The sequence below is a fragment of the Dictyostelium discoideum genome, assembly GCF_000004695.1.
Source record: "Dictyostelium discoideum AX4 chromosome 2 chromosome, whole genome shotgun sequence".
NCBI classification, from domain to species: Eukaryota; Evosea; class Eumycetozoa; order Dictyosteliales; family Dictyosteliaceae; genus Dictyostelium; species Dictyostelium discoideum.
The window spans coordinates 5,777,306-5,800,297 of record NC_007088.5 but is presented as its reverse complement, the minus strand read 5'-3'; the positions used below and the strand labels follow the sequence as shown (position 1 = coordinate 5,800,297).

At 23.1% G+C, this 22,992-nt stretch overlaps 10 protein-coding genes across 10 annotated transcripts in view; 5 read left to right on the top strand and 5 right to left on the bottom strand.

The window, feature by feature from the left end:
• Positions 1-333: 333 nt before the first annotated feature.
• Positions 334-3,971, top strand: DDB_G0275871 (transmembrane protein; the record flags this gene model as incomplete). The annotated part of the gene is made up of 3 exons (XM_638424.1): positions 334-1,065; positions 1,136-1,506; positions 1,583-3,971. The coding sequence occupies 3 exons, from the start codon at positions 334-336 to the stop codon at positions 3,969-3,971; spliced, it is 3,492 nt and encodes a 1,163-aa protein (XP_643516.1).
• Positions 3,972-4,184: 213 nt separating this feature from the next.
• DDB_G0275869 (hypothetical protein) lies at positions 4,185-6,990 on the bottom strand (the record flags this gene model as incomplete). Its single annotated transcript, XM_638423.1, has 3 exons — positions 4,185-4,506; positions 4,595-6,236; positions 6,330-6,990. 3 exons carry the CDS (start codon positions 6,988-6,990, stop codon positions 4,185-4,187), a joined length of 2,625 nt encoding a protein of 874 aa, XP_643515.1.
• Positions 6,991-8,134: 1,144 nt separating this feature from the next.
• bpnt1 (bisphosphate nucleotidase) lies at positions 8,135-9,070 on the bottom strand (the record flags this gene model as incomplete). The annotated part of the gene is made up of 1 exon (XM_638422.1): positions 8,135-9,070. One exon carries the CDS (start codon positions 9,068-9,070, stop codon positions 8,135-8,137), a length of 936 nt encoding a protein of 311 aa, XP_643514.1.
• Positions 9,071-9,862: 792 nt separating this feature from the next.
• Positions 9,863-10,774, top strand: DDB_G0275665 (transmembrane protein; the record flags this gene model as incomplete). Its single annotated transcript, XM_638421.1, has 1 exon — positions 9,863-10,774. One exon carries the CDS (start codon positions 9,863-9,865, stop codon positions 10,772-10,774), a length of 912 nt encoding a protein of 303 aa, XP_643513.1.
• A 236-nt stretch (positions 10,775-11,010) lies between these two features.
• DDB_G0275761 (hypothetical protein) lies at positions 11,011-11,379 on the bottom strand (the record flags this gene model as incomplete). The annotated part of the gene is made up of 2 exons (XM_638420.1): positions 11,011-11,114; positions 11,265-11,379. The coding sequence occupies 2 exons, from the start codon at positions 11,377-11,379 to the stop codon at positions 11,011-11,013; spliced, it is 219 nt and encodes a 72-aa protein (XP_643512.1).
• Positions 11,380-11,765: 386 nt separating this feature from the next.
• DDB_G0275667 (hypothetical protein) lies at positions 11,766-12,776 on the top strand (the record flags this gene model as incomplete). The annotated part of the gene is made up of 3 exons (XM_638419.1): positions 11,766-12,074; positions 12,167-12,406; positions 12,504-12,776. The coding sequence occupies 3 exons, from the start codon at positions 11,766-11,768 to the stop codon at positions 12,774-12,776; spliced, it is 822 nt and encodes a 273-aa protein (XP_643511.1).
• Positions 12,777-13,897: 1,121 nt separating this feature from the next.
• On the top strand, positions 13,898-15,760 carry DDB_G0275669 (hypothetical protein; the record flags this gene model as incomplete). The annotated part of the gene is made up of 2 exons (XM_638418.1): positions 13,898-14,454; positions 14,599-15,760. The coding sequence occupies 2 exons, from the start codon at positions 13,898-13,900 to the stop codon at positions 15,758-15,760; spliced, it is 1,719 nt and encodes a 572-aa protein (XP_643510.1).
• Positions 15,761-16,050: 290 nt separating this feature from the next.
• Positions 16,051-19,609, top strand: helB1 (DEAD/DEAH box helicase; the record flags this gene model as incomplete). Its single annotated transcript, XM_638417.1, has 2 exons — positions 16,051-19,284; positions 19,388-19,609. The coding sequence occupies 2 exons, from the start codon at positions 16,051-16,053 to the stop codon at positions 19,607-19,609; spliced, it is 3,456 nt and encodes a 1,151-aa protein (XP_643509.1).
• Positions 19,610-20,075: 466 nt separating this feature from the next.
• Positions 20,076-21,020, bottom strand: DDB_G0275763 (hypothetical protein; the record flags this gene model as incomplete). Its single annotated transcript, XM_638416.1, has 2 exons — positions 20,076-20,285; positions 20,994-21,020. 2 exons carry the CDS (start codon positions 21,018-21,020, stop codon positions 20,076-20,078), a joined length of 237 nt encoding a protein of 78 aa, XP_643508.1.
• A 172-nt stretch (positions 21,021-21,192) lies between these two features.
• DDB_G0275867 (hypothetical protein) overlaps positions 21,193-22,992 on the bottom strand; it is a gene marked incomplete at both ends in the record, with an annotated part of 2,658 nt that continues 858 nt past the window's right edge. The window contains one exon of the mRNA XM_638415.1: positions 21,193-22,992. This exon is cut by the window's right edge and continues 858 nt beyond it. Coding sequence (XP_643507.1) covers positions 21,193-22,992 — 1,800 coding nt within the window.

Below are 22,992 nucleotides of genomic sequence, written 5' to 3'. Positions count from 1 at the left end.
AGGTAGGTGATTAGTAATTACAATTATAATAACAAGACCCAAAAATAAAATTTCAAAAAAAAAAAAAAAAAAAAAAAATATCAGAAAAAAAAAAAAAAAAATCACAATTAATCATAATTAATCATTAATTGTCTGAATTATTCTGAAAATCTTAAAATCATTTTCTTTTAATTTTTTTTTTTTTTTTTTTAAATAAAAATAATTCTCATCAATATAAAATATTAAGATTTTAAAATTATTATCATCGCAAAGTGATAATTTTTTTTTTTTTTTTTTTTTTTTAATATTTTCATTTTTGTTTAGGAAAAAGAAAAAAAAAAAAAAAAGGAAAAAATGAAACTTGGAAAATTAAAAATTAGAAGAAAGAAGGCTAGACCATCATATCCAATTATAGAGATTAGACCAAATAAAACCACAGAAAATGATGTAAATAAAAGCAAAGGATATAAATCAAATGATATTTCAACAACAAAATATACAAGATATAATTTTATATTTAAGAATTTATTTGAACAATTTAAAAGGATTACAAATATTTATTTCGCGGCTATTTGTGTGATTACATTGATCCCACAAGTTTCACCCTTGTCACCAGTTACTTCGTTACTTCCATTAATATTCGTATTGGTTGTGACAGCGTTAAAGGAAGCATTTGAGGATTATCGTAGATATAAAGCTGATAAAGCATCCAATTATACCCAATACCAAGTCTATAGAGATGGTTCATTCAGGTTAATTAAAAGTAAACATATTTGTGTTGGTGATTTCATTAGAATTGATAACGATCAAGCATTTCCATCAGATATTTTAGTATTATCATCAAATCTTGAAGATGGCATTTGTTATGTTGAAACTAGTCAATTGGATGGTGAAACTAATCTTAAACTTTTTAAAGCCGCTAAAGAAACAAATTCACTCACTCAAGAACAACTTTTAGATTTAAATGCAAATATTGAATGTGAATTACCAAATAATAATTTATATAAATTTAAAGGTAAATTCACTCTTCAAAATGATAATTCAACCTTTTCATTATCAGAAAAACAATTAATGTTAAGAGTGAGTGTTATTTTTTTTTTTTTTTTTTTTTTTTTTTTTTAATAAAAAATAATATTAATATTCATACATATTTTAGGGTGCAAGATTAAGAAATACACATTTTATAATTGGTATTGTACTTTATTGTGGTAAAGATACAAAATTAAGTTTAAATCAAAAGAATCCACCAAGTAAATTTTCAACAATTGAAACTAGATTAGGTAGATCGGTAATTGGTATTTTTTGTTTTAAAGTTGTTTTAGTAATTATTGCAACTGTTTTATCATCATTATTTGAATTTAATACTGCAAGAGATTCTTGGTATCTTCGATCTGATTTTGATTCTTTAGGTTTTACAATTGTTAAAAATTTCGTTTCATATTTTGCAATTTTATCATTTTTAATTCCAATGTCGTTAATGGTAACTTTAGAAGTTGTAAAAGTTTCACAAGCAAAATATATGGAATGGTTTGTATATTAATTATTAAATATTATTATTATATAAATTTTATATTAATTTTTAATTTTTTATTATTATAATAAGGGATGTTAAAATGAGTTATAAAGAAAATAAAAAATATGAAAAACAAATTGAACAACCACAAGAAGAATTAAAAATTAAAAATGAAGATAAAACAACAACTACAACTATATCACCAAATGGTGATATTGAATTATCAAATATTGTGGCAAAAAAAGAGAAATCAAAGATTTTAAATAAATATATGTCTGTAAAAAATTCAAATTTAAATGATGAGTTAGCATTAATTAAATATATATTTTCAGATAAAACAGGTACATTAACAGAGAATAGAATGTTATTTTCAAAATGTTCAATTAATGGTACTTGCTTTGATGGCGCAATGAATCAACAACTATTGGATGAAGTTACATCAAAAACTAAAAATGAAGAATCAATTAGAGAATTCCTTTTGAATATGTCACTTTGTCATGCTGCAGTTTCAGATGTTAATGAAGAAACTGGTAAAATCACCTACCAATCTCAATCACCAGATGAAATTGCATTATGTGATTGTGCAAAAATTAATCAATTTGAATTTATAAATCGTACTTCAACTCATGCTCAAATTAGAGTAATGGGTGAAGATAAACAATATCAATTATTAGCAATTATGGAATTTTCTTCTGATCGTCGTAGAATGTCAATTTTATTAAGAGAAGAAGATGAAAATAATGATAATAATTCAACTGAAACAACACCAATTGATGATTCTTCAACAACTGATATTGACGGTAATTTATTAACACCACCACCACAATTAACAAATTTAAAAAAAAAAGGTAAAATTATACTTTATTCAAAAGGTGCAGATTCAATTATGATGGAACGTTTATCAGAAAAAGAAAGTAATTCAGAATTATTAGAACAAACTAAAGAACATATTTCACAATTTTCACGTGAAGGTTTACGTACATTAATTTTAGCAAAACGTGAAATTTCTCAAGAAGAATATTCAAATTGGTCACAACAATATCATGAAGCATCAACGTTAATTCATGATCGTGAAGCTGAAATGGAGAGATTGAATGATCAAATTGAACGTGGTTTTGAATTGGTTGGTTGTACTGCTATCGAAGATAAATTACAAGATGGTGTACCAGAAACTATTGATTATCTACTGAAAGCAAATATTAAAGTTTGGATTATTACAGGTGATAAACAAGAGACAGCAATTAATATCGGTTACTCTTGTAAATTATTAGTACCAGAAATTCCAATCATTATTATTAACGCCGAATCAACTGAAGAATGTGGTACTCAAATTAAGAGGGCAATTGAAAATTTCATTGATCCAGAAACTCAAGTTGATAAAAAAGTTTCAATGGTTATCAATGGTGAATCTTTGACCTTTGTATTAAAAGATCATAGTGCTGATTTCTTAAAGATTGCAGCAAAATGTCATTCAGTTGTGGCATGTAGAGTCACACCACTCCAAAAGGCATTGATTGTACGTTTGGTTAAGAAATCCACTAAAGAAGTTTGTCTTTCCATTGGTGATGGTGCAAATGATGTTTCAATGATTCAAGAGGCACATATTGGTGTTGGTATTTTCGGTAATGAAGGTACTCAAGCTGCCCGTGCCTCTGATTATGCACTTTTAAGATTCCGTCATTTAGCTCGTTTAATTACGGTTCATGGTCGTTATTCAATGGTTCGTAATTCACTTTGTATCAAATATTCATTCTATAAGAATATGGCATTCTTTTTATGTCAATTTTGGTTCTCCATTTATTCAGGTTGGACAGCTATGACCCTATACGATAGTTGGATCGTTACCACTTTCAATATTCTTATGACTTCAGTTCCACCTTATTTCATGGCATTGTTTGAAAAAGATGTAAATGAAAAAATCATTCCAAAGAATCCACATCTATTTAAAGAGGTTCAAGATTGTCATCTCTTCCAATATCGTTCTATTTTAAATTGGTTAATTGGTGCACTATATCATAGTGTTGTATTCTTTTTTGGTCTTTACTTCTTTTTAGATGGTAGTGGTGATATGGTTAATCAATGGGGTAGAATTGGTGGTAAAGAATTGGCTGGTAGTTTCTGTGCAACCTTTGCTGTGCTCTCAATTCTCTTAAAGGCTGCTATTGAAATTAAACATTGGAATTTCATCGTCCATATTGGTATTTGGGGTTCCGTAATTGTTTATTTAGTAATCTCATTGGTTGATAGCAGTATCATCACACAAATTCCAAATATGTATTGGGTTTTCATTTACGCTTTACATTTATTAAAATTCTATGTAATGGTTATCATTATGATTTTCATTGCTTTAGTTCCAGATTTTACTCTTAAATTTGTTCGTAGACATTTATCACCAACTAATTCAAATATTGAACAAGAAAAATATATTTTAAATAGAGGTAAAAATAAAAATAATATTGATAATGATGAAGAAATTTAAAAACAAATTATAAAATTTAAAAAAAAAAAAAAAAAAAAAAATGAAGTTCGATTCATTAAAAAAAAATATTTAAAAATTTATAATCAAATTTATAGAAATTAAAGAAAAAAAAAAAAAAAAATAAATAATAAAAAAAAAAAATAAAAAAAATAAAAAAAATGTAATTTTATATAAAAAAAAAAATAAAATAATAATAATAATTTAAATTTATTTTTAAAATTTTAATTCTATTGGATTTGGATTCATTTGGGAATCAATTATATTTTTAGTTAAATAATGATCAGATTTCTTTTCATCCATTATATATTTTCCAGTTGGTTGATTAATAACTAATTTTAAGTCATTATCAATTGAAAACTGATAAAAATTTTTTCCAACTGGTAAAGTAATTTCGAATTGATAAAACATTGTTTTTTCATTCTTTATAAATTCAACTTTTTCTTTTTTCCAATGATTAAATCCACCAGCTATAAATATTGGTTTACAATTTATTAATTTTATATCATTTGTAAAAAATAAAACTTTAATTGATTTACTTTTTTTTAAGAAAAAAAAAAAAAAAAAAAATATTAATAAATATGATAAATTAAGAAATAAAAAAAAAAAAAAAAAAAAAAACATACGATTTTTTATAATAATTATTTGTAATTGATTGATTTAATTTTTTAATAAAAACATTTTCATAGTAAAATAATTGTTTATCATCATTATTTTCATTATTATTATTTTTATAATTATTATCATTATCAATATTATTTAAAGTTGTTGAATTATGATGTAAAAGTTTTGAATTTATTGAATCCCAAGATAATGTTAAATTAAAAGATTTTGAAATTTGATTAATGGTTAAAGTATTTGAAAATGTAATTTGTTCAACATTTGAGTTAAAAACCAATTTCCAAAGGAAATTTACATAGGAAGAAGAATTTTCACGTAAATATTCAACTATTCTAACATTTGTAATTTGATTTGAAGAAAGTGCAAATTCTCTAGTACCTTTATTAATTAAAGATTCTTTTGAACAAATCCAATAATGATTTACAGATGAATGTTTTAAAAATGGTAACCAATGATCATCAGTTAAACCTGAACCAAACCCAAGAATGAAAAATGATTTATTTCTTAATTGTGCACAAGTTGATAAGAAAAATGGTGTTGATAGTGTATATTCATCTCTAGATAAACAAATTCCATCGATATTATCCATTGAACCGTGAATATGGTAAACTTTTTCACGATGATCTTTAAAGTCATTGAATTTATTACCATGTTTATTTGTACCAATTGAATCGAATGATTGTCTATTTAAACAGGTTTCCAATAGATGATCGTAATTTGTGGTTATAATTGGTACTGATAATGATCTAATAATCTCTGCAATTGATTGTGATGGATTTGAAAATATGGTTGGTTGTGCATTATTTAAAATTTTATAAACTGTTTTTTTATAATCTAAACCTTTTGAATTATAATTTAAATTTAATAAATCAACTGCTTCAACTAATGTTATCTCTTTTTTACTAATCATTTCATTTAAATGTTTTAATAATGTATCTTCATTATTTGATGATGATGAATATTCCTCTGATATACTATTAATTAAACCTTCCCATGTTAATATTGAAATATATGATTCTGCTAAACCAATTGATACACCAGTACCTGTTAAACAATAATAATCACCACTTTTTAATAATTTAATTAATGATTTATAATTATTATTTAATTCTTCATCATCATCCTCATCATCATCATCATCATCTTCTTTTTCATGTTCTTTTTCATCATCATCATCATCATCTTCTTCTTCTTCTTCTTCATTATCGTCATTATTAATTTTTATAAATTCTTTTAAATCTTCATCATTATCAATATATAAATATTTTATAGTATTTTTAATTATATTTATAAAATTTAATTTTGAAATTGAAAATAATGTTGAATTTTGAATTAAATAAACTATAAATATTAATACAAAGAATTGATCTTTTTCATGTTGATTTCTATTCATTGTTGGTGGTAAAACTGCACCAATTATAATTCTTTTTGGTAATAGATATGTATCTTTACCAGATTTTTTAAATTGCTTTATTTTTTCATTTTCAAATTCTCTATTTTGATTTATCATTATTAATTTATCAACATATTCTCCAAATTCTTTAAATGCCTCATCTTTAACCTTTTTATAAATATAAATTTTATTTGAAATTATAAATTTCTTTGTTTTACTATATAACCATAATTTTGGATAAATTTCTTCAATATCTTAATTTATGTTTAAAATTAGTAAATTTAAAAAAAAAAAAAAAAAAAAAAAAAAGGAGGGGTGGTGGGGGTGTGGAGGTATTAATAATTTACTTTTTAAAAAATCATTTTCAAATGGATTTAAAATATTTTCAACCAAATTTAATAATTTATCTTTATATTGTGGGAAATCGATTAATGAATTTTCAATTCTTTGAATTTCTCTTTCTTTTAATTCTAAAAATTGAATTGGCCTTATTTTAATTAAATTTTGAATATCTTCTTTTATATTGTTATCATGATAGAAATGTTTAGTTTTATTATAAAATTCATTAAATACCATTTCTTTATCATCGTTTTCATTTAACTGTTTTCTAAATTTACTATATACTTTCTTTCTTTCATATTCTGTTGGAATTGAATCATCAACAAATTTAACTGCTAATTTTTTAATATAGATTTCATCTTTTTCAACACTACTTGGTAATAAAGATGTATTTGTTATTTCATTAATTAAATTTTCATTTTCATTTTCATTTTCAGTGTTATTAATAATTTTTAATGATGATATTGGTGAAGAAGAGGAACTTGAATTATTTTTATTATTATCTATTGTTGTTGATGTTGATATAAATGTTGGTTCACATTGAATTGTTGATTCTGGTAATGAAGGTGAACATGGTGATGAGATTGTTGAATTTGGTAATGTTTTTTTTCCAAGTAATCCAAGTAATAATTTACCAAAAAAAGAATTATGATGTTGCTGTTGTTCCATAACTTTTAGTGTGAAATGTTATATAAAAAAAAAAAAATTTAAAAAAAAAAAAAAAAAAAAAAAAAAAAAACACTGGCCTACTCATTTTTTTTTTTTTTTTTTTTTTTACAAACAACAATTTTATATATTTATTTAATTGAATTAATCAAAAAATTATTTTTCCATTTTTGTTTTTTTAAAAAATAAAATATCAATTTTTATTTCAAACCATAAAAATACATATACTTATTTTTGGTAATATTTTCCTAGGGACGAATTTATTATAAAAAAAAAAAAAAAAAAGGTTTAAATAAAAAGATAAAGTAAATATTAAGTATTATTATTATAATTTTAAATTTATAGCATAAATTTCTTTTAATTGGAACATTTAATTGTTTTAAAAAAAATTAAATTACTTTTTCTTAATTTATTTATTGTATAATTATTAATAAATTAAATAATTATTTTTTTTTTTTGGAATTAAAAAAGCACTGGCTTGAAAATATTATCCAGACATAAAAAATTGTTTTTTTGATTTTTTTTTTTTTAAAAAAGAAAAAAAAAATTGGCAATTGTCGTAATAATATAATTATCTACCAATCTACAATGTCATAGTGCATAGATAAATCTTTCCTTTCTCTAACATTGGATCAGTACCGATTTATATTAGGCAAACAATATCATTTTTTTAATTTTTTTTTTAAAAATTTTGGCCACCCACAGATAACAAGCAAACTCTTTTAATTTGTTAAGACATTTGAAACTTGGAACTTGGAATTTAACTTTTACTCTATAAATCTTTTTAAATGATTTTAGAAATTATCTTTTTTTTTATAATAATAATAATTACAACTATTATTTACCTATTTTGAGTAAGGAGTATCTTGGATGTGGTGAGTTGAAACTATAAAAATGATTAAAAAAAACTACTTTAAATACCCAATTTTTTTTTTTTTTTTTTCATCTTAAGATTATTGATTAGGAAAATTCCTTTATTTGAGTAAAAAGATTTTCCGAAAGAAACCAAAAAAAGAAATAATTAATTTTTTAAAGGGTTATTTTATTTTTTTAAAGGATTTATTTTTTTTATTTTTTTTTTTATTTTTACATTTTTTTTATGGGATATTTTATTTTATTTTATTATTTTGAAATATATTTTAATTTTTTAATTTTTAAAATTTTTTAATAAATCAATATACTTTTGATGATTTGATATTGTAATGATTATACCATTTTTATTTTCAATTTTTTCAGGATCGGTTGAGTAAATAATATCATTACCTTGAGGATCAGTTAATTTACCACCAACAGCTAATAGGATAGCATGTGGACCACAGATATCCCAAAGTTTTGAACCAACAGTTGGGAAAACATAAACATCTGCTTGATTTTCAATTACCAATAAACTTTTATAACCAGCACCACCAGCTCTTAATAATTTATCAGGTTTAATTGCATCTACAGCTTGTTGAACTTTATCATTGAAATGAGAGGCGGTGGTTGTTAAAATCACTTTACCAACATCTTCAGGTGCTCTTCTATCTTTGATTCCCTTAACTGGTATGCCGCCACCGACAATAGCCCAAATTGTTCTTCCCACCCATTTAGATTGGTCAGTTGTTCCATCACCATTACAATCTACAAATGGTTGATAAATGATACCTGCAATTGGTTTACCTTTGAAACTAATTCCAATTAATGTCATCACACAACCCACTCTACCCAATGTAAATTCTCTAGTTGCGTCTAATGGATCGATGAAAATGATTAAATCGTCAATGGGTAATTGTTTGAATTCTTCTGGACATTTCTCAATACAATCTTTATCATTTGCTAATAAATCAATTGGTGGTTTCTTATCGATTGTTGGTATTTCACATTGTTCCTCTCCAACTATTTTAATATCACTCCAAATAGTTCTCAATGAACCAATTATATGTTGTTGTGATAATAAATCTGCTTTTGTCATTGGATCATCAACTGATTTCATTTCAATTCCTAATGATCCTGATTTAAAAACATCTCTTATTATATCACCTGATTCTTGTGCTAATTTTATACATGCTGATGTTAATTCTAATATATTTAAAGTTTTTGACATTTTATTTTAATTATTGAAAAAAAAATAAAATAAAATAAAATAAAAAAAAAAAAAAAAAAATTAAAAAATTAAAAAATCAAAATTAAAAAAAAAAATAAAATAAATTAAAAAAAAAAAAAAAATTGATTAAAATTTGAAAGAAAAAAAAAAAAAAAAAAAAAAAAAAAAATATATGAATATAATTAATTAATTATATTAGTATAAAGGAAAAAAAACAAATAAAATAAAAAAATTAAAAAAAAATTAATAAAATTTTAAAATTAAAGTAAATATATTCAGATATTAATTTATTTTTTTTATTTTTCGAGGGTTTCAGAGTTGATCAAAAAAAAATTTTCACTGGGTTTAGAAAAAATCCCATGCTGCAAAGATTTTTTATTTTATTTTAAAACATAAAATTTAATTTGTTTTTTATTTTAATTTTTTTTTTTTTTTAATTTTTTTTTTTTTTCTTTATTATTTTTTTTTATTTTAAACACACCACAAATATTTTCGCTAATTTTTAAATTTTAATTTCATAATAAAATACTCAACACTTTTATACATACATACATAATCATAAATTAATTCAAAAAAAAAAAAAAAAAAAAAAAAAAAAAAATATTTTTAATAATAAAAAAAAAAAAATTAAAATTTTTATTTGTTGATTGATACATATTTAGCATACAGATAGAATTTATCATAAAAAAAAAAAAAAAAAGAAAAAAAAAAAAAAAGAAAAAAGAAAAAAGAAAAAAGAAAAAAGAAAATTTTTATTTAATTATTTTAAATAAAAAAAAAAAAAAATAAATAATGGAAGAACCAATAATAATTGATAATAATAATATTGAAAGTTTAAGTCAACAACAACATAGTACAGTTACAAATATTGATAGTAATGCAGGTAATGTATTATATATTGATAAGGATATGTGGTGGAAATTATTGTATACAATGTTTATAACAACGGGTATTGGATATTTAATGGCAAAAAGAAATTCAACAAGTAAATTTAGAATTATTAAACCCATACCAGTGGTAATTTTAGGATATATAGTATTATTATGGTGCTCAATTCATCATAAGAGCGGTACCCAACAAATGTTTAATTTAATTATACCAAACAATCCAACAACCTATGCAATGTATATCTCTGTTGGTTTGTTTTTATCAGCGGTTGGGGATTTCTTCCTCTTGTATAAGAGATTCTTCATTCATGGGGTTTTCTTTTTCTTGGTTGCACATATTAGTTTTATATTTGCGTTCACTTCATCAGAACAATTCTTTACACCAACTGTAACTGCATTGTTGGTGGGTATAGTTTGTTTATTCGTTTATATGTATTTGGCAAAGGTATTCCCACTGTTTTCCAAAATGGGTATATCGAAATCATTGGCAATCGCTTTGTTATTCTATACCTCGGTAATTGTAACAATGTGCTTCACTGCCTCGGTCAAATCCTTCCTCAAATTGATTACCATCATCAATAATAATCATGACATCTTTTCAAATATCTTTTCTTCTTTCTCATTTTACGCAAGTATTGGTGCAATTGGTGCTGTACTCTTTTTCATCTCTGATTTAATGATCTTGGTTAGAGAAATTAATCAATTAGCAAATGGTCAAGTTAGTACTATTCGTAAACTTTTAGGTCATGGAGATCTTGGTATGATTGTTTATTGGCTAGGTCAATTTTGTATTGCTTTATCTGTAACTGAATTTTAAAATAATAATTTAAATAATAATTAAAATAATTAATTAAATAATAAATAATTTAAAAAAAAAATAAAAAAAAATAAGTTTATTTATAGACCAAAAAATAAAAAATTACAAATTTTAAAATAATTATATATATAAAATAATAAACTAAAATTTTAAAAAAAGATCTTTGAAAATAAAATAAATTTTAATTCATTGTTAATGTACATTTTTATTATTTTTTTATTATTATTATATAAATATTATTTATTTTTTTTAGATTCTTTTTCCTCTTCTTCTTTTTCTTCCATTTCTCTCTCCTTTTCTGCTAAATCTAATTCTTCTTTAAATTTTCTAAAGTTATGGACTTTATTGTGTGTGATTAATTTTTTTTAAAAAAAAAAAAATAAAAAAAAAAAATAAAAAAAATAAAAAAAATAAAAAAATTAATATTTATTATATAAATATACATATGGATATGTAAAATAAAAAAATAGATATAATTTTAAAAAGTTACCTATAAACCCTATAGATATAAACATTAAACCAAATAAAATGCCAAACACAATTGGATGATCCAATACAGCAACTACAAATAATTCTTTAAATGTTGGCTTTTCACCACATGTCATTTTTTTTTTTTTTTTTTTTTTTTTTTAATGAAAATTCGGAAAAAGAGAGATATATATTATATATATTATATTAGATATATATAATAGTCTTTTTTTTTTATTTAGATTTTTGTGAGGATAAAAAAAAGAATAAATTCGATTGTAATTTTAATTTTTTTTTTTTTTTTTTTTTTTTAAATTTTTTTTTTTTAAAAATTTATTTTCACAAAAACGACAAAACATTATTTTTATTATTTTTATTATTTTTAGAAAAATCCGAGTAAATAATTTAAAAACAAACCCACACACTTCCAATTTTTATTTTTAATTTTCAATTTTTAATTTCGATTATATAATTAACAAGCAAATAATAATAAATAAATAACCAAATAATAATAAAAATAATAATGCCATTAATTGTATTAAGTGGACCACCATGTAGTGGTAAAACAACAAGAGCAAAAGAATTATATGAACATTTTACAAATCTCGGTAAAAAAGTTATAATTATAAATGAAGAATCATTATTAATAAATAAAAATGAAGGTTATAAAGATTCACTCACAGAAAAGATGACAAGAGGTTCACTTAAAGGTGCAACCGATAGAAATCTTTCAAAAGATACTGTAGTCATTTCAGATTCATTAAATTATATTAAAGGTTATAGATATGAACTTTATTGTATTGCAAGAGCTGCCGGTACAAGATTATTAGTTGTATGTATATCTATCTATCTATCTATCTATATATATTTTAAAATTTATATATAGAAATACGCTAATACTAATAAATAATAATAATAATATAGCTTTATTGTAATACACCAAGAGATTTAGCTAAAAAATGGAATCAAGAAAGGGATCAATCAGTTGCATATTCTGAGAAATTATTAGATGAGTTAACAAATAGATTTGAAGTACCAAATCCAAAGAATAGATGGGATTCACCTTTATTCACTTTAGAACCACAACATACATTACCACATGAATTATTATTTAAAACTTTATTTGAAGTTCAAGAATTAAGACCAAATTATGCAACTCAATCTGTAAGTTTTATTTTAAATTTACATTTTATTAATTCTATTGTTTTATTAATACTTATTATTATTATTTTTATTATTTTTTTTTTTAAAAAAAAAAAAGCAATCATTATCACCAGCAAATTTTGTACATGAATTAGAAACGAAAACACAAGAGATAACAAGTGTTATTTCAGATGCACTCCAATCATCAATGGTTGGTGATTATATTAAAGTACCAGGTACTGAGAAAAGAGTTGTAATTCATAGTAAATTAAATTTAGTGGAATTGAGAAACCAAAGAAGACAATTTTATAAATTTGCTCAATTACACCCACCACAACCTCATTTAATTGCTGATTCTTTTGTTGATTTTTTAAATTCTTCTTCAAATTAATTAATTTTTAATTAAGTTTATTGGGGAAAATTAATAAATAACAAATATAAAAGATAAAAAAAAATAAAAAAATAAAAAAAAAAATAAAAAAATAAAAAAATAAAAAAAAATTTAAAGAAATTAATTTATTCCAACTATAAATTATAATAAAATTATAACAATAATAATAATAGTTTTAATTATAATATTATAAAAGTTTCTTTAAATGTAGATATTGGTGGAATTTCTATATGGCTTTTTTTTATAAAATTGATATAATGTTGAAAAAATTAATTTATTTTGGAATATTATAATAAATATAACCTTGTTTGATTTCTATAAATGTATTACAATATGATTTTCTGACCAATTTCTTCCAGAGAAAAAGGAAAAAAAAAAAAGAAATTATTTTATATTACTCCAAATTAAATTTTTTTTGATTTTAACTAAATTTAATTGGAATTTTTTATTATTATTTTTTTTTTTTGATTTTTTTTTTTGATTTTTTTTTTTTTGATTTTTTTACAATTTTTTTGTTTTTTTTGATTTTTAGACCTGGTCCCAAATGTCACCACCCAAACGTTTTTTTTTTTTTTTTTTTTTTTTTTTTTTTTTTTTTTTTTTTTTTTTTTGAAATTTCTTCGTGCACTAATCAAAAAAAAAAATTTCCAACAAATCAACCGAATTTTTTTTTTTTTTTTTTTTTTATATTTTATTTTATTTTATATTTTTTTTTTTCACACAGGTATAAACCATTCATAAATAAACACACACACACACTTTTTTTTTATTTTTCTTTTTATTTTAAATTAATTTTATTTTAATTTAATAGTTTTTTATTTTTTTTTTTATTTTTTTATTTTTTTTATTTTTTTTTTTATTTTTTTATTTTTTTTAAGTCTTTTTCCTTTTTTATATTAATTCAATTTATAAATTATAAAACAAAACAAATAAAACAAAAAATTTTTTAACAATAAATTAATATTTATTTTGTCACCTATATCAAAAATAACTAAAAACTTAAAAAACTAAAAACTTAAAAACTAAAAAAAAATAAAAAATTATTAATAATTAAAATTATAATTTAATAATAGATTTTATACATATATTTTCAGATAAATCCAATTATTACAAATTTTTAAATGATAAAAAATACAGTTAGAATAATAAATAAAAATAGTAATACTTTTATTAATATTAGAAATAATAATAATAATAATATTAATAGCTCATTAAAAAGTGGCTTTGGTACAATAAAAAGATTTAATACAACACTAAATCATAATAGCAGTAATAGTAATATTCAAACACCAATTTCAATTAATTCTACAATCATAAATAATAATAATAATAGTAATAACAATAATAGTAATAACATTATTAATAATGATTTAAATGTTGTTAAATTTTCAACAATTTCAACACCAAATTCAATTTTGGATACATTAAATGAAAATCATTCAAATCAAACCAACAATGTAAATAATAAAAATTATAATAATAATAATAATAATTTTGAAAAAGATGATAAATTTGGTCCTCCAAATAACCAAAATAATAATAAATTGGATTTGGATACTTCAAAATTATATGTTTCAAAATCAACAGGTGAATTATTTTTTACTTTTATGATTTTAAAAGTTTGTTCAATTAATTTTATTTCTGATAATAGTCAAAAATTTTTAAATTTATTTGAAAAGTAAGTTTTTTATTTTATTTTATTTTATTTTATTTTTTTTTTTCTATTCATTTTTTTTATTTTATATTATTTAAACAAAAAAAAAAAAAAAAATTAACCCACTTTTTTTTTTATTTTTTATTTTTTTTTAAATTAAATTTATAGATTAGGATTGTCAAAACCATTAAATTTTTTCATTAAATATTCATTTTTTAAACAATTTTGCGCAGGAGAGACAATTAGAGAAACTGAAATATTTACAGAGAAATTAAATAAATTAGGTATTGGTACAATTTTAGATTATGCAATTGAAGAGTTGGCAGGTAGTTCAGAAGGTTTCGATAGTGTTGCAGAGAATATTTGTGAAACCATTAGAGTTGCAGCAAAGAATCCAACCAATTCATTCAGTTGTGTTAAGTTCACAGGATTGGTTACACCATCAGTATTGGAGAAAATGAATACTTTAGTATCCAATGTAACAACCAATGTATCGGAATTACCAATTGAATCATTTAATTCACCATTGGATTTCTATTTAAATCAATCATCATCATTGATGAAACAAGGAAGTGAACCATTGTTAACAAGTAAAGATATCAAAGAGATTAAAGAATTCTTTAATAGAATGGACAAGATTTTTCAATTATGTCATCAACGTGGTGTACCGATTTTAGTGGATGCCGAACAAAGTTATTATCAAGTTGCAATTCACCATTTAACAATGTCCTATTCAATTAAGTATAATAAAGAGAAACCAATAATTTACAATACCTATCAAATGTATTTAGTTAATGGTATGAATGTATTGAAACAACATTTTGAGCTATCGTCATCACAAAAGTTTAACTTTAAATTGGGTGCTAAAATCGTACGTGGTGCTTATATGGTTACAGAGAGTGAACGTTCTCAAAGATTGTCAACTGAAAATCCAGTCTTACCAACAATTCAAGATACACATAAAAGTTATAATACAGCATTGGATTTCTTATTGAATCAAATTAAATCCGATCCAAATTCAATTGGTCTCATGATAGCTTCACATAATGAAGATTCAATCAATTTAGGTACAAAATTAATTAAACAATATAAAATTGATCCAACTAATCCAAATATACAATTTGGTCAATTATTTGGTATGGCCGATTTCCTTAGTTTTAATTTGGTGGATCAACATCAAAGAATTTTCAAATATGTACCGTTTGGTCCGGTTGAAGAAGTTTTACCTTATTTAATTAGAAGAATGCATGAAAATAAAGGTTTCATTGGTAGTAATAGTGATAAAGAATTATTTTATTTAAAGAAAGAAATTAAAAGAAGATTATTTTAAAATATATTAAAAAAATAAAAAAATAAAAAAATAAAAAAATAAAAAAAATAAAAAAATAAAATATAAAAAATAAAAAAATGAAAATAAATTTTTCTATTTTTATTTTTATTTTAAAAATAAATTAAATTAATTGTTGAAAAAACTACAAATACAATTTTTATTTATTTTTATTTTTTTTTTTTTTTTTTTCATTTTCCACATATTTTTTTATTTTTTTTTTTTTTTTTTTTCATTTTTCATTTTTTTATTTTTTTTAATATTTTTGTTTAAACAAATAAAGAATAGTTAAAATGGATGAATATGATAAAAAAAGGAGATTAGAACATGGAGGATCAGATAGAAGTAGATCTTCGAATGATAATAGAAATTCACATGGGTCAAGTGGTAATAATTATAGAGATGATAGAAAAGACGATAGATATTATAGAGATGATAGAAGTCATTATAATAATAATAATAATAATAATAATAATAATAATAATAATAATAATAATAATAATGGAAATGGTTATAGGGATGATAGAAATTATAGCAGCCAAAATAAATATCAAAATCACCATCAACAATCACCACCACAACAACAACAACAACAACAAAACTCATCATATGTACCTTCACAACCACCACAACAACAAACACAAACACAACAACAACCACATATACAGGCACCACCACCAGCTAAGCCTAGAAAATCTAGATTTGATCAAGCACCTGAAACAATTCCAATTCAAGCACCACAACAACCACCAATGATATCAAACCAACCAATTTTTAAACAGCAACCAATGTATCAACAACCAATGTATCAACAAAAACAACAACAACCACAACCACCAATATTTCAACAACAACAAAAACAACAACAACCACCAATATTTCAACATCATCAACCACCACCAATTTATCAACAACCACCAGTTTATCAACAACAACAACAACAACAACAACCAGTTTTTCAACAACAACAACAACAAAGAGTTGCAACCGAAGCAATTCAATTTCAACAAACTCCACAACAATTAGCAATTGAACAAGAGAGATTAAAACAAGAAAGAGAGAATGAAAAGAAAATTGAACAAGCAAATTTAGAAGAGGAGATGAAAAAGAGAAGAGAAAAAGTTGAACAATGGAGAAAACAAAAATTGGAACAAGAATTAAAAGCTTCAGGAAGTAGTAATAGCGGATCTACTTCTTCTCCACCAACAACAACAACAACAACAACAAAAACAACAGCAGCAACAACAACAGCTACAACATCACCATTGACAATACCATCACAACAACAGCAAACAGCTACAACATCACCAATAAAAAAGAAATGGAGTTTAGAAGAAGAGGAAGAAACAGCTCAACCATTAGTTAATACAAATATAGAACAAAAAGAAATAAAATTACCACCAACTGCAAATATACCAGCAGCAGCAGCAACAACAACATCAGCTACTATAAATACAACTACAATAAAACAATCAATTGAAGAAGATGATGATATAGATCCATTAGATGCATATATGGAAAATTTAAATAAAGAAGCAAATTTAAATTTAAAGAAATCAAAAACATCACAAATGATTGATGATGATGAGAAATTAGAGGAGGAATCAGAGGGTGAGGATGATGGTAAAGATAAAACCATTAAAAAAGGAAAGAAAGAGATGTTACATACTGATCATACCTCAATAAAGTATGCAGAATTTCAAAAGAATTTTTATATTGAAGTGCCAGTATTGGCCAATATGACTGAAACAGAGGTATTGGATTTTCGATCAGAATTGGGTGTGAAAATCACTGGTAAAGATTGTCCAAAACCAATTCAATCATGGGCACAAGCTGGGTTAACTGAAAAGGTTCATTTACTATTAAAGAAATTTCAATATGAAAAACCAACATCAATTCAAGCACAAACTATACCTGCAATTATGAATGGTCGTGATTTAATTGGTATTGCCAGAACTGGTTCCGGTAAAACATTGGCATTCCTTTTACCAATGTTTCGTCATATACTGGCACAACCAAAATCTGCACCTGGTGAAGGTATGATTGCATTGATTATGTCACCAACTAGAGAATTGGCACTTCAAATTCATGTTGAATGTAAAAAGTTTTCAAAAGTACTTGGATTACGTACCGCTTGTGTTTATGGTGGTGCAAGTATAAGTGAACAAATAGCCGAATTGAAAAGAGGTGCCGATATTGTCGTTTGCACACCAGGTCGTATGATCGATATTTTATGTGCAAATAATCGACGTATCACCAACCTAAGACGTGTAACATTCTTGGTGTTGGATGAAGCCGATCGTATGTTTGATATGGGTTTTGGTCCACAAATTAATTGTATCGTCGATAGTATTAGACCCGATCGTCAAACCATTATGTTCTCTGCAACTTTTCCTCCAAAAGTTGAGAATGTCGCAAAGAAGATCCTAAACAAACCATTGGAAATCATTGCTGGTGGTAGAAGTATAGTTTCATCAGATATTGAACAATTTGTAGAGGTACGTCCAACTGAAACTAGATTTAGACGTTTAATAGAATTGCTATCGATTTGGTATCATAAAGGTCAGATTTTAATCTTTACCAATCGTCAAGAGACCACCGACAATCTATATCGTCAACTTTCAAACTCTCAATATCAATGTCTATCATTACATGGTAGTAAAGATCAAACCGATCGTGATGAAACCATTAGTGACTTTAAAAATAAGGTTAAAACCATTTTAATCGCTACACCATTGGCATCACGTGGTTTGGATATCAAAGATTTAAATCTTGTGGTTAATTTCGATTGCCCTGATCATTTGGAAGATTATGTTCATAGGGTAGGTAGAACTGGTAGAGCAGGAAATCGTGGTACTGCTTATACATTTATCACACCCGACGAAGAGAGATTCTCTTCGTCAATCATTAAAGCTTTGGAACAATCTGGTTCAAAAGTACCCGATGAACTTAGAAAATTGAATGATACCTACGAGAAAAAGAGAAAAGAAGGTAAGGATGTACTATTGGCACCAACCGGTTTCACTGGTAGAGGTCATAAATTTGATGCTGCCGAAGAGGATAAAAAGAATATTGAAAGAAAACAACAAAGAAAAGCATATGGTATCGAAGAGGAAGAAGAAGAAGAGGATGAAGATAAAGAAAAAGCTGAAAAGGAGAAATTGGCCGCTGCTTCCGCTGAAAAAGAAAAACAATTATTATCTGAAAAAGAAAAATTGGATCCTGCTACCACTAATACTATCGTCATACCTGGTGTAGATGGTACAATCATTACACCTTCTTCATTACTTCAAACCGATCCTTCAGTTCCTGTGGGTCAACAGGCTATCAATCAAATATTTGGTATTTCACAAGTTACCTCCTCCGAAGAAGCAATTAAAAAACTTCAATTGGCCGCTCAATTAGGTATGAAAGGTAATATTCAAAAATTAAATAATCAAATAACTCCATTAAATCAAACTCATTTCATTGAAGAATTAGAAATTAATGATTATTCTCAACAAGCTCGTTGGAAAGTTACTCATAAAGTAAGTACTTTTTTTTTTAAAATTTATTTTAGCAATTTTTATTATTTTGAATACAGTAATATTAAATTTTTTTTTTTTTTTTTTTTTTTTTATAAATTTATAGGATGCTTTACTTGAAATTACCAATTTTACAAATACTACAATTACAACAAAAGGTACATTCTTTCCACCAAATAAAATACCAGCTCCAGGTGAAAGAAAATTATATTTATATATTGAAGGTCCATCTGATGCATCTGTCAAAAATGCAAAATCTGATATTAAAAAGATTCTCGACGAAGTTCAATCAACTCATCAAAGTACTGGAAAGTATTCTGTATTTTAATTTTATTTATTACTAAAAAAAAAAAAAAAAAAAAAAAAAAAAAAAATTAATAAATAATAATAATAATAATAACAATAAATAATAATTAAAAATTTATTCTACTAATTAAAATATTTTATTTTCAATTATCTTTATTTTATTTTTCCTAATTTTTTTTTTTTTTATTTAAAATAATTAATAAAAACCAATAAATATTATAATTTTTTAAAATTTATTTAATTTTATGGATTGTTCAAATAAATATTGAGTTTAAGTTTTGGATATTATCAATTTCAATTTTAACCCATTTTCAAAAAAAAAAAAAATAGTAAAATCTTTTTATTTATTTTTATTATTATTATTTTTATTATTATTATTATTATTAAAATTTGGAATTAAAACTGTCAATAATTTGATCAGGTGGATTACAATCGATACAATGAGTTAAAGTTATAATATTTATTTTAGATTTTAATTCATTAATAAGCTAATCTTTTTGGGAAAGTAATTTTATTCCAGATTCATTTAAATTTGAAATATGATAAAACGCTTCTTCTCTCCATTTAATATTATTTTTATTTATATTTTCAAATTCTCTATTTTCAAATGCTGATTTATAAATTTCTAATTCATTTTTTATCCTAATTGTTTCCTTTTCAAATGTTTCTACTTTTTCATTTAAAGTTTTATTGAAATCCTATCCAAATATTGATTTTCATTTTGTAATCAATAAACTCTACATACTAATTTTGATTCATTTTCTTTAAATAATTGATAGTTCCATTCTTTTCTCTAATTGTATTTTCACAAATTATATTACATTTTTCCTCCTCCATTAATCTTTTATTTAATTTTCTTGATTTTACCATTAAAAATAATATTAATATTAATAATCCAATATAACTATTAAAAATAAATAATAGGTATAAATTGAATATTTTGAAACTAAATTAATTTATAATTAATTTTTTAAAAAAATAATTAAAATATTAATAATAAAATTAAAGTAAAAAATAAATATAAAATATAAAAAGAAAATAAAATTAAAAAAAAAAAGTGTTTAGAAAAAAAAAAAATTTTATTCATGCATTAAGTTCTTTTCCCTTTTTTTTTAATATATTAAAACATTAATTAAAGTATTTTAAATATATGAATAATCTTTTTTTTTTTTTTTTTTTTTTAATACAAATATATTTTTTTTTTTTATTATTGTTTTTTTTTATTTTTTTTTTATTTTTTTATTTTTATTTCTTTTTTTATTTTTAAATGAATTTTATTGTGTTTAAACTTTTATTTTTAAAAATTATTGAACATCTTCTATTTTTATTTTTTTAAAAAACAAAAAAAAAAAAAAAAAAAAAAAAAAACAATTTTTAAAGATAAAGAATTTAAGTTGACGACATACCAAGGGTATACTTTGATAGGTTTCCATTTTTGTTGAAATAAAAAAAAAAATTTTAAAAAAAATTGAAAAAGAAAAAAAAAAACTAGAGAAATTGAAAAAAAACTTGGTAAAGGAATGTTTATTTTGGGTTAATAAAAAAAAAATAAAAAAAAAAAAATAAAAAAGAAGTTTGTTGTATTTTTTGAGAGGCCAATTTATTTTAAGTTGTTATTTGCTCGACTGGTTTTTCCTTTGGGCCATCTTCAACTGGATTCGTTGATGAATTTTTATCGACATTGTTCAATTCGTTATCGTTTGTGACGATGTTATTTGAGTTTATATTGGCTGTTTTTTCAACCAATGCAGATGATAACTTTGATTTTCTTGGTCTACCAGGACCTCTTTTTAAAGGGGCTTCCTCGTTTATATTTTTGGAGATTGTAATTTGAGATTGTACAGGTTGTGAATTTTCAATTTCCATCTCTTTTTCAATATTATTATTATTGTTTTGATTATTTTGATTATTATTTTGATTATTATTTTGATTATTAATATTTTGATTATTATTTTGATTATTATTTTGATTATTATTATTATTATTATTACTATTATTATGATTGTTATTATTATTATTATTATTACTATTATTATGATTGTTATTATTATTGTTATTATTACTATTATTTTGATTATTATTTTGATTATTATTATTATTATTATTATTATTATTATTAATATTATTATTATTATTATTATTATTATTATTATTTTCGGGTAAAGATTTAAAAAGGTTGAAAGGTGTAAGTTTAGGTCTATTGCCTTCATTTTTTTCTTTGGGTCTATTAATTTGAATGGACTGTATATGACGATTTAAATGTCCCAAAACACTATCATCTTGTTTGACTTGGTTGTTATTTATATTATTATTTATATTGTTATTACTATTATTGTTGTTATTAATATTGTTACTATTATTATTATTATTATTATTATTATTATTATTTATATTATTATTATTCGTGTTTTCAATACTATTATTAACATTTCCAATAGTATTATCAGTTGGCTCATTAGAGTTATTAATGCTATTATTTTCATTATTGTTTGAATTAAAGTTTGACTCATATTCTGAATTATCAGAACCAGATTTATGATATTCATCCTCACTGTCAGTTTCTTTTGTATTTATTTGAGTTGAATTTGTGTTATTAATATTATTATTATTATTATTTGAGGAGTTAGTAGTACCATTTGTATTGGTTTGAATATCATTTCCTGAAGCATTTAATGAACTTCTCTTTGTATATTTTCTTTTTGGTAAGAGTGTGGCTAACAGTTGTTGATTAGGAATTACTGTTCTTCTTCTACCTTGAGCTTCTTCTTTTGATTCTTGGTCTGCTTCTTGTTCTGCTTCTTGTTCTTGTGATTGACTATGATGTAGTGATGTTGGTGATTGTTGAGAGTTTTGTGATGGTGATTGTTTCTTTGATGGTTGAATTGGTGTTGAATTTGGAGTTAATAATGAAAATAATGGTGAATTTGAGTTTGGTATTTGTTGTAGTTGTTGTTGTTGTTGAAGTTGTGATTGTTGCTGCTGTTGTTGTTGTTGTTGTTGTTGTTGTTGGTGTTGTTGTTGTTGTTGTTGGTGTTGTTGTTGTTGTTGTTGTTGTTGTTGTTGTTGTTGTTGTTGTTGTTGTTGTTGTTGTTGAGGTGGTTGTGGTTTTTTACCACTTACAACTGGTGTAGAATTTGTAGATTGAGATAGAGGAGTTGTAGATTTTGAATATTTTGGTGGTCTACCAGGACCTCTTTTTACGACCAATTCAATATCAGATTCAACCTCTTCACTCTCTTCAGATTCTGACATTAATTCACTATCACTATCATCATATGAATGCTCAGACTCATCAAGAGTTGAATAGAGTGATGATGGATTTTGTTGTGGTGTATTTGATAAACTATTATTAGCATTAGCATCCACTAATGAAGTATTTGAGGACACTGGTGTATTTGGAGTTGA